Source organism: Condylura cristata, unplaced genomic scaffold (assembly GCF_000260355.1).
Source record: "Condylura cristata isolate star-nosed mole 26May11 unplaced genomic scaffold, ConCri1.0 scaffold00008, whole genome shotgun sequence".
Classification (NCBI taxonomy): Eukaryota; Metazoa; Chordata; class Mammalia; order Eulipotyphla; family Talpidae; genus Condylura; species Condylura cristata.
Genome location: NW_004567109.1, coordinates 3716614 through 3726865, shown reverse-complemented (window position 1 = coordinate 3726865; position 10252 = coordinate 3716614). Strand labels below are relative to the sequence as shown.

The 10252-nt window shown below is 57.5% G+C and overlaps 2 protein-coding genes across 4 annotated transcripts in view; one reads left to right on the top strand and one right to left on the bottom strand.

Moving 5' to 3' along the window:
- The first annotated feature begins 6 nt into the window (after window positions 1-6).
- Window positions 7-5039, top strand: MAD2L2 (MAD2 mitotic arrest deficient-like 2 (yeast)). The gene is made up of 9 exons (XM_004678515.2): window positions 7-106; window positions 491-542; window positions 632-750; window positions 1686-1757; window positions 2135-2235; window positions 3457-3551; window positions 3851-3924; window positions 4360-4452; window positions 4682-5039. Exons 2-9 carry the CDS (start codon window positions 503-505, stop codon window positions 4721-4723), a joined length of 636 nt encoding a protein of 211 aa, XP_004678572.1. The 5' UTR covers window positions 7-106; window positions 491-502; the 3' UTR covers window positions 4724-5039.
- A 95-nt stretch (window positions 5040-5134) lies between these two features.
- FBXO6 (F-box protein 6) overlaps window positions 5135-10252 on the bottom strand; it is a 6414-nt gene continuing 1296 nt past the window's right edge. The window contains exons 1-6 of one of the 3 annotated variants that reach the window (XM_012722202.1): window positions 9777-10212; window positions 9106-9394; window positions 7104-7230; window positions 6594-6689; window positions 5634-5769; window positions 5135-5503 (exon numbers count right to left, since the gene is read on the bottom strand). In XM_012722202.1, coding sequence (XP_012577656.1) covers window positions 5321-5503; window positions 5634-5769; window positions 6594-6689; window positions 7104-7230; window positions 9106-9367 — 804 coding nt within the window. In that variant the 5' untranslated portion in view covers window positions 9368-9394; window positions 9777-10212 and the 3' untranslated portion in view covers window positions 5135-5320. Of the gene's footprint in view, window positions 5504-5633; window positions 5770-6593; window positions 6690-7103; window positions 7231-9105; window positions 9569-9776; window positions 10213-10252 lie in introns of those variants that run through there. The other 2 variants (XM_012722203.1, XM_004679320.2) reach the window with 2 other exon arrangements.

Sequence of the window (10252 nt, the reverse complement as noted above, 5' to 3'; positions counted from 1 at the left end):
GGCGCGAGCGGTGGGGTCGGTGGCTCCCCGCGCCGGGGCCGGCCCGGAGCGGGGACCAGGGAAGGGCGAGCGGGCCGGGATTCCCTTCGGGGAGGAATCCAGCCAGGTGGGGGCGGAGCCTGCGCGCACTCTAGTTTCGCTTTCCTCGTGTCCCGCGTTAAGCCGCGTCCTGCGCATCCAGCTGTCTCCCTCGCGGCCGCGGCCGTGCCCTTTACAGCCGCGCGGCTCGGGCCTTCCCAGCCCCGCGGGGCCGGGGCCGAGGGGCACCGGCGGCAGTGGGCAGAAGCCGGGCGAGGCGCAGCCTGTGCCCCCCAGCTCTGACGCCAGTGCGTGCTTAGGGGTGTCCATCCCAGACGCCCCGATTCTATGTAAAGGGGGGGCTCCTGCCCGTATCCCCCCCGCCCAAAGAAGGGGAGGGGCGGTGGAGGCTGGCGGTCTCGGCGTCTCCCTGGGCCGTTGGAGCGATCTCCACTCCTGTCCCACCCTCTAGGTGTCGAGAAGGATGACCACGCTCACGCGACAGGACCTCAACTTTGGCCAAGGTAGGAAGGCTGGCCCTGCGCGCCCGGGGGGCGGCGAGGGGCCCGGCCGGCGGGCTTCTGGGAAGTCGCCGGCTTCGGTCCTCCCGCAGTGGTCGCCGACGTGCTCTGCGAGTTCCTGGAGGTGGCGGTGCACCTGATCCTGTACGTGCGCGAGGTCTACCCGGTGGGCATCTTCCAGAAGCGTAAGAAGTACAACGTTCCGGTCCAGGTGGGTCTGCTGGTCTGGGGTGGGGGCACGGGGGCACACGGGGAAGGGGTGGGTTTTTTTAACCCTTTCCCACCTTGGATCCCAGCTCCCTAGTTCCCCAGGGACTTGACCTGGTCTTGGCCAGGCTCCACCCATTACTGCTGCAGCCTTCAGAGCTGGGGGCTCCTCTCCCCAAAAGTTAGGGACCAGGGGACATGGTTGTATTTTAAAAGAGTTCCTGAAACTGGTGAATCCCTCGGAGAAGGGATTCCTGTGAGCCTCCGGCATCCATTCCCTCCCCTTACTTCTAATAATTGTAATGGGTTGTTTCAGGTTGAGGCAATAAAGCAGGGACCACTCCACGCATCTCTGGCGGTGGCTGTTCCTTAGAAAGCTCAGGGAACTTGAGCATAAACGACTGAGAAATACTAGAAGGAGGTGGAAATTTAAATAGACAGGGAAATGGAAAAAAGATTCAGCACTGAGGTCCCTTGGTATAGTAGGTCCTTCTCGCCCTTAATCTTAACGTTTTTTTTCTAGGAGCTGTTCACAGGTCAGGTCCTGGAAGCTCAGCAGTGAAGTGATTTGTCTGAGGCCGCACAGCTCCAGATTCTTAATTTTTGAAACTTGATTAAATGTGTGCACATGTGCACAGATACACACAGTCTGTGTATCTGTACAATTTAGGGATTTCTTAGGTTCGGGGGAGCCCATGAGCCCCACATTAGGGACCCCTGATGTCATGCCAATGTTGAGAGTGAATTTTTAATCTTCTCTTGTAGCTAATTCATACTTTTCATAATTCTTAGCCCTAGGGGTGGGAATTTGGTCTGTGTCATGATCCCTCGGGAACCACTGGGCCCCTTTGCAAAGGTACAGGGCCCCTGGAGGAGATACAGGGGGGTGGCTCCCCCATGGGTGCTGCGGCCTCACCCGCACCGTGGGTCTATGTGCAGATGTCCTGCCACCCGGAGCTGAACCAGTACATTCAGGACACACTGCACTGCGTCAAGCCGCTGCTGGAGAAGGTGGGTACCAGCACCCCCAGCCCCTGGCCTGCCTGCCCGCAATGTGTTCTTCTCTACTCCCGATGGGGACCACGCTGGATCCCATGGCTCCTCATACATGCCTGTTTTCCTGCACCCCCCTACACCCACCACCTCACCACAGAGGTCCCAAAGCTGATGGGCTGAGGTCAGGGGGTACAGGGACCCCAGGCATCTTTTCCTCAGTCTGTACTACTCACGTCGGGGTGGGGGTGTGTACTCACTTGAACTTCTCAAACCTGCTTTCTGGGCTCTCAGGGACCCTCCGTGTGTGCCTTTCTCACGCTTCCTTGGGTAGGGAGGGGGTGCGGACTGCGTGGGGTGCCTTGTTCTGAAGTTTTGGATTCCTGTCCTTGCAGAATGATGTGGAGAAAGTGGTGGTGGTAATTTTGGACAAAGAGCACCGCCCAGTGGAGAAATTTGTCTTTGAAATCACCCAGCCTCCATTGCTGTCCATCAAGTGAGCTTCTCCCCAGCTCCCCATCTCTCCCTATCTGCTGCCCTACCTAGTGAGAGGTTCCTGGTAACACCCCCTTCCGACCCCTGCAGGGAGGCCTCTGGTATAGCTAAGCCCTTGGCAAAGGCCTGAGAAGAGACGTGGCACGTCTTGCCACCTCACGTAGCCTGTAGTGGTGTCCTCTCTGGCTGCCTAGGTCATCCCAGGTCAGAGGCCCTCCTGCTTCACACCTGCAGTCGTAGCACTGGTGAGTAGCTTGTCCCAAGCTCTTTCACAGATGGTGGAAGCAGGGTCCAGAGAGACCTGTTCCTAGCCAGGCGTCACGCATACTCACCGAGAAGTTGACCTTGTGCAGGTGTGAGCACTTAGCCTTGGGCTGCCCAGGTGAGCAGTCAGTCCCCATGTGCTGTGTGGCCTCTGACAGCCCTTATTGTTCCTTCATGTCCTGGGGGATGAAGAGTCTCATGCTGTGTGCACGTTAAAACCATGGAGATGGGGCTCCCTATACCTGCTTCCCCCTTCTGGCTTAATGAGTCTCAGCATTGGTGTTGAACTCTTGGGGTGACTTTTTCTTTTAAGATTTAGTTGCTTATAGGCCCTCCCTGGTGACACAGCGGTTAAAGCACAGCACTCAGAATTGAAAGCCACTTCTGCATGAGTTCGATCCCCGCTTGCCCCGGAGGTGATCACATGGTGTGGCAGACCTGTGCTGACCAGTCCGCTGCTCCCCTCAGCAGTGTACTTCGTCGACCTGTCGGTTCTGCTCCCCACTCTGTCTCTGGTGAATCCTTTTACCGCCCCTGCACCTCTGGCCTGAACCCCAGTTCTGTATGCACAAATAAATATTAAAGATTTAGTTGAGAACTGGGGTACAGGCCAGAGGTGCCGTGGCAGTGAGAGGCTTCACCAGAGACAGAGTGGGGATCAGAACAAGCTGCCTGACTGAAATACACTGCTGAGGGGAGCAGCGGGGAGACAGGAGAGGTCTGCCACGCCATGTGGGTCAGCTCCGGGGCTGGGGATTGAATTGCACTGAAGCAGCTGTGGCCCTTTGTGCCACCAGGGAGGGGCCTCTTAGGGTGACTTTAACTCCAGTTGAGAGAGGGAGCTGGGCGTTTGGAAGCTAACACTCTCAGAAACCCTAGAGGGACCCTGGACCCTCAGGTTGGCTTCCTGGACTGGTGAGAGCGGTGTGATGGGTACCCCACGCCTTTCCCTTCCCAGCTCAGACTCCTTGCTGTCTCACGTGGAGCAGCTGCTCCGAGCCTTCATCCTGAAGATCAGCGTGTGTGACGCTGTGCTGGACCATAACCCCCCAGGTGTGCTCAGCCCCCGCCCTCTTCCCTGAGTGTTTCCATAGCCTCCTTGGGTTCATCTGTATTCTCAGTCCCTATTTGGTTTCATGGAGCTTTGTCCCTTCTTTTCTGCCCTAGAGCCCCCTGGAAGGGCCTCTTCCTCCAGGAAGCTTCCCTGATTGACTCCAAGGGCTTTAGGCCCTCTGTTGACTAAGTCTTTTCTCAGATGTGGGGATCCAAGCTGGCTGGGGGAAGTGGCAAGAGGCTGTGCCCAGTGGCAGACATGGGATGGTTCAGCCTTGACCAAACTCTTACCTCTCCAGGCTGTACATTCACAGTCTTAGTGCACACAAGAGAAGCTGCCACTCGCAACATGGAGAAGATCCAGGTCATCAAGGTGAGGAGACTGCTGTTCGGAGCAGGCGGGGTCCTGGTCCGGCGCAGTCACTCTTTCTGGCAGTACTGGGCACCAGGGGCTTCTCGTCTTGTGTAACTGTGTGGCCACGTGCCTGTGGCTGGCCCACCTGACTCCGCCCTGAGGAGGGTGGGGCCCCAGACTGGCTCCACCAGGTCAGTGGGGTGCACAAGGGCGGTGTCCTTGCCCACGTGTTTCGTAGTCAGTGCCCAGGGCTTGTTCAACCACTTGGGCTCTCAGGCCGGCTCTGAGCTTGGCCTCTGGTGGAGGCACCCGGGACTGCTCTGCCAGCAGCTCCCTAGTGATTCTTACGTTCTCTGCAGCCTGAGACCCCAGCCCTGGGGGGTAAGGGGGTTGCAGAGTAAGGGCAGGTCAGGGTGCAGCCTCCGGTGATCCCCTCACCTGTCTCCTCCCCAGGACTTCCCTTGGATCCTGGCAGATGAGCAGGATGTCCATATGCATGATCCCCGACTCATACCCCTAAAAACTATGACGTCAGACATTTTAAAGGTGAGCTGCATGGGGACCTGGGGACCTTTATCAGGGCATGTTGAGGTTGGCTGATCAAGACTCGGGGGAGTCCACAGGGGGAGCGGGCACCCCCTACCTCTCCACTTCCCCTCATGCCTTGGCTGTGGCCATGCGACCCCACCCCTGATGGGGCTCTGCCTGCCGGGGTTCACAGTTCTCGAGAGTCCATGCCCTGGCTGTCCACCTCACTGTGCCGTCTGTCCACTAGATGCAGCTGTACGTGGAAGAGAGAGCCCACAAAAGCAGCTGAGGGTGTGCCTGTGCCCCCCGGCCCCCATCTGTTGCCACACCCACTGGACTTTGGGGCTGCCGGCCTTGGGCTGCGCTGCAGGGCCACCCTGATTCCAAGTGCTCTTATTGCCTGTGTGTGTGGACCTCCCGCCCTCCAACCCCGGGGCTGCTCAGGTGTGTCACCTCCATGGAGGAAGTCTCCCCAGGAGGGCAGTGAAGGGTGCTGAGACCCCGATTTCTCAGCCTCCTGGGGTTCAGCCGGCCAACACTGTCTGTCTCAAATACTGTGCTGTGAATCGATTCAATAAAGGGGCCCCAAGGGCTGAGCCAGGCTGTCACTTACTGAAGCTGGGGGGATGGCGGGGCGGGGGCTTTTCTATCTTGTGCCAGGGACCCGTGCCGCCCCCACAGTCCAGCCACAGGCTGGTTTTACTGAAAACGTTTATTATGGCAAAAACGACAAAGTTACCACAAACTGGTGGATGAGGCAGGATCTCCTGGAGCAGGGAGGGGTGGCTGGTAGCCGGCAGGTGGGGGATGATCCGAAGAACGCAGGATACGGAGACCTCGCAGCTGGGTGTAGAGGGCACTTAGCCAGCCTCATGCCCCTCATGCCCTATGTGGTCTCAGGCTGGGCCTCAGCAGGGGCCAGGCTCCTGGTCATCTTAGGGCTGATGATGATGCTGCTGTTTGTGACCCGGGGTCCATACCAGCCTGCCCAGAACTGGGTGTCGTGGCCCCCATGCTGGAAGAGGATGTAGCGGACGCCAGGGGGGTAATCAGAGAAGGTGTGGGAGACCTGGGGGGAGGGAAGAAAATGTGACCACTAGGGTGTAGGGAAGGGACAGAGGCAGGGCTCCAGGTGGGAGTGCCGGGATCCATGTTTCTTGCATCCGGACCCTGGGAGGTGGATGGGGCCCAGGCCTCACCTCTCTCCATCTGGCGTCACTCCACTGTTCGATGGTCACAGGTGGGGGCTCAAAGGAGGCCAAGACAATGTAGTTGGCCGAGGTCAGATGTACACGGATGCAGTAGGTGCAGCCACAGTCTGATCTGGCAGCGAACCTGGGGGACGGTGGGGCTCAGGCCGTGCACCCTGGGACCTAGGGGCCTGGAGGCCAGCAGGTACAGGCCCAGAGACTGGAGCTCTGACTCTCCGTTCCCTTCTCAGCCCAGCTGGATTCGATGTTTCCCATGTCACTACACAAGCAGTGTGCGCACACTGAGGCTCAATTACCCTACTTGAGAAAAGGGGTACCCCTGATATGTTCCACTGCAGAAGTCACCTTAAAAACTAAAAGGCCCTTTACAGAGATAAAGGCCTGAGCCCCAGGGGGGCCGGGAGCACCTGAATGTCATGATGAACCAATGTGGGAGCATCAGGGTCCGGGGTGATAGGGCTGGCAGGGCTCACCCTCTGCTCAGCCCTGCTGCACCCCACCCCCTGGATGCAGCTGTGTGCTCTCAAACTCTACTCCACCCTGAGTGTGGTGGCTTTCAGGCGTGGCTAGGGCTGGGGTCCTGCTCTAGCCACGTGCTGAGCCTGGCATGACATGGAGCTACAGAGGAGTCAGGAAGCGGCGCTGTGGGCTGAACTGTGCGGATGGCAGGGGAGTCGTGTGAGCATCCAAGACCAGGGAGGCCGGGTTCTGGGGTCTCTCCAGGGTCTCTGCAGGGCCTCTTTGTGAAAACTCATCTGTGAGCCTCAGTTTCCTTATCTGCACACTGGGGCAGGCATCTGCCCCAGGAGAGGCCTGAAGATGCTGTTGAATGAGCAAGTGTTCAGTCTGTCAGTGGGGGCTTGGAGCCCCAGACACTGCTGGAAACAGAGTGGGCTCCCTACAGATGTTCTCAGGAAGAAAAGAAGGGGCGTCGTGGGCCCCACTCACCAGTCCTTAACTATGATGTCAGGCCGGTACGTGTCCAGTAGCTCTTCCCAGTAGCCCTCAGCTTTGAGGTCCACCATCTGGGACTTGAGGCACATCCTAGGGAACAGGAGGGGTTTGCATTCCCCGGCGTGCTCTGCGTGGCCCGGACCCAGCAGTGACCCAACGCCTGCGGGACAGTCACTGCCAGGGGCTGTGACTGTGGCTCCCACCCAGCAGGCAGGAGGGAGGTCAGCCCATTTGTGGCGGGGTGGCACCTGGTCCCGTCGGGAGCCCCAGGGGGCAGCTCCATCAACTCTCATTCCTAGCAGGGCCAGCATGTAGAGATTCCTAACGTCCCCTAGCCGCCTAGTGGACTCCCAGCTGCTGATCTGACTCCAGAGCAGCTGACTCTGAGCCAGTTTTAGGGCACTTCCCTGGAGCTTCACAGAGAGGTCCTCACGTCGGCCCTGGACATAGCGGGCCTGACCCTCCTTCCCCTCAACACAACCTGCCCTTTAAAGTGGGTCTTACTCATAGGATGTGACAAAGTACTTCTCGACACTGGAGTCAGGAAACATTGTCCCGTGCCCTCCGGGGGTGCTCTCCACCTTCCACTTATCTCCCCCATTGGAGTCGATCTGCCAGGATGTCATACCCTCTAGGAAAATGGAAGCCGAGGTGAGATTCCCCGTGGGAATGTTAGTCCAGCCCCTCCCTATCTGGTCCAGGAGGTGGGGCTGGCTGAGGTCTCAGGGAATGCTCCCATCTGCCCTGGAGTACCCCTTCAAAGTTCCTCTTCCTGGGCCCTCCATGGTGGCGCAACAGATTGAAGCGCAGCACTAGGAAGGTATCCACAGCTGTACAGCTGGCCTGTATCCCTGTTCCGCATGCATCAAGGAATCAATCTTTTTTAAAAAAAGTTCCTCTCCCCTGGCAGCCCCCCCCCCCCCACATATCAGCTCTTATCTGGGACCCTTTCTCCCACTTTGTCCCTAACTAACTCAGCTTCTAACATGAAACTGAAAAAAAAGGAACATGGCCAGAAATTGTAAATCAGACCTTTCCCCACTTGGGTTGGGCTCTGGGAATTACCCAAGCTCCAGGCATCAAAACATTCTTGTATGAGGGTGTCTAAGTTGGCACTTCCGTCCTCAGGGGCCTTACTTGATAATCGGCATTGTCCCTGATGTCCAGGGCTAGTTATAAAACCTCCAGGGGGCCCTGAGAGCACCGATCTATGGGTCTGTGGGTTGGAAGTGGGACTCTCCTACTCTAACTCAGTACCCTCTGTCTAGGACAGAAGAGGTAACTTGGATGACTGGTAGCCCCTGGGGTGGTGGCATGTGGTAACCCCGAACTTGTGGTATCTTCCCACCAGACTGGCTTAGCAGGACCCAAGGCTGTCCTTAGGTGTTCCAGAACAATCAGCAAAGGAGCTTTTCCAAATCACTCCCCTGCTCCCTCTACACGGGGCTTATACCTATACTCCCCAAAGTGCTTTGGGAGTCCCCCAGCAGAGAACCAGATAAGTAAAGCAGAAATGTAGAAGCTGGGCTGCAGCCAAGTGCAGGCCAAGGAGAGATCTAGGCAAAGCCGGGCTGCTGGGGCCAGACTGGGGTCCAGGGGAGGCAGGGCTGCTCTTTAGGGCTGTGCGTTGTGCTGGCAGCCCGCTGGGCAGCTTCCAAGTGGGATCTGGGGAAGGTGGAGAGATTGAGTGTCTGAGGAGCTGTCTACCAGGCCTCTGGGAGGGACCTCCGGGGCCTCTGGCAGTCAGGACCAGCCACAGAGACGGAACAGGGCAGTTCTGAATCTTTGGGAGCAAACGCTCATTTTGAGGCCTCTGCCCTCCCCACCCCCACCCCCATAAACTGGAGCCAACCCTGCTTAATGGGCCAACCCCCACCTGGATCCTCAGTGAGGCCACAGAGAGAAAGTAGACTTGAAAAGATTCTAAGGGCACAAGTGATGTCTCGATATCATTTCTGCTGGAGCCACAGCAAGAAGCAGGAGGCCTGTTCTGAGCAGGTGCTAAAGCAAGGACAGAACCCCCGGCGAAGAAGAACAAACACCGTAAGCTGACCAGGGGCCTGAGACCACTCCGCCGCGCCTCCTTTTCTTCATCTTGTAGTGGGGTAATGGAAGGATGGTCATTACACAGAGGAGGGCCCTCCGCACACAGGCTAAACCACAGGGAGGTGACTTAGCAGTGGGCACTGAGTGCAAGTGGCATGACCCATTTGGGCCCTGGTTTGTGAGTTTGTGGCAGAGAAAGCAACGGTCGAGAAGTAATTAGTTACAGCTTATGAAAGTGCCCTAAAGAGGTGATATGACAGAAATGGGGAGCAGTGTTTGAGGAACAGGGTCCAGGGCTAGCCTCTGAACTGAGACCGAGGGACAAGGAGAATCAAGGGGGCCATCGTGGGTGTTAGGAAAGTGTGAGAACAGACCACAGTGTGGGAATTTTAAGTGCAAAGGCCTGTGGCTGGGGGAGGGGGGTTAGCCCAGTGGGAGGGAATAAACCCAGGGGCCCCACCTTCAGCTCGTGGGTTGCGCAGGAGGTTCCTGCGGAGGCTGCACAGAAAGAAGAAGATCTTCCAGTCAGACACAGGCTGGTCCCAGTCCTCCGTGATGAAGCCCTCCCGCAGGCACTTGCGCTTCCACAGGGTCACCAGGTCGATGAGGTCGCGCCAGAGGCTGCAGACCCGGCGGCAGCGTAGCAGCTGGCAGGCCGGCACGTGCGTGAAAACCTCCAGCAGGATGTTCTCGGGCAGCTCGTTGATGCAGACCTGGGCCATGGCAGGGTGGGTGAGGTGCAGGCAGGCCTGTGGGACAACGTGCTTATGATTCATGACCAGAGATGCCTAACACACCCAGGCAGGCAGGGCCACCTCTGATCCCATTTCCTCTTCCACGCACGGGAGGGTTAGACCGGGAGCACTTGAGCGCCTACCATGGCAAACCCTCGAAATAGGAAGCGATCGTTAAGTTATATCACAATAAAATAAAAAGAGTAGTCTTTAGAGACTAATTTTTAAAAAGACCATACAAAAACGTTACTTCGTTTTAAGTTGGGGGACCTGGTAAACTGTAAGATCTTGTGCAGCGACCTTGCATAGAGATCTAGAGCACTGTGGCACTACTTCAGTGCCATGCCCGGAATTGAAAATTATTCATCAACTCAGCCAAAAAAGGGGGTTGACTCACATTTGGTTCCTGCCTTGGGAGAAAGATTCTATCACAGCAGCGGGGAAAAAAAAGTAAGGAACTTGTGCACTGTGCAAAAGACTGATGGCTGCCTGGCCAGGTCTTCTCAGTTCTCAGGTGGAACCCTAGACAGTTTTTAAAGTATGAAACTATCTATTAAAAAATGGTGGTTTCTAAAAGCACTGTCTAAGCCAAAGAAGAGTCGCTGGCTCCGACTGAAGAGTCGCTGTGGGTGGTGAGTGATCCCGCCCCGCATCGCATCTCAGTCCATCATCAGCCCCGGGCTGACCGCCAGGGGTGGGGCCGGGGTGAAGGCCACCGCGGCGCGACAGGGCTTCCCAAGGCCAGGCCCGGAGTCACGCGACGCGGGCATTCTCCCTGGCCCTTCCCCCCACCCCCTAGGCACCACTACTACGCGCCCATTTCCCGAAAGAAGTGGGAGCTAGGGAAGGTTGGGTGCCCGGTGGGGGAAGTGG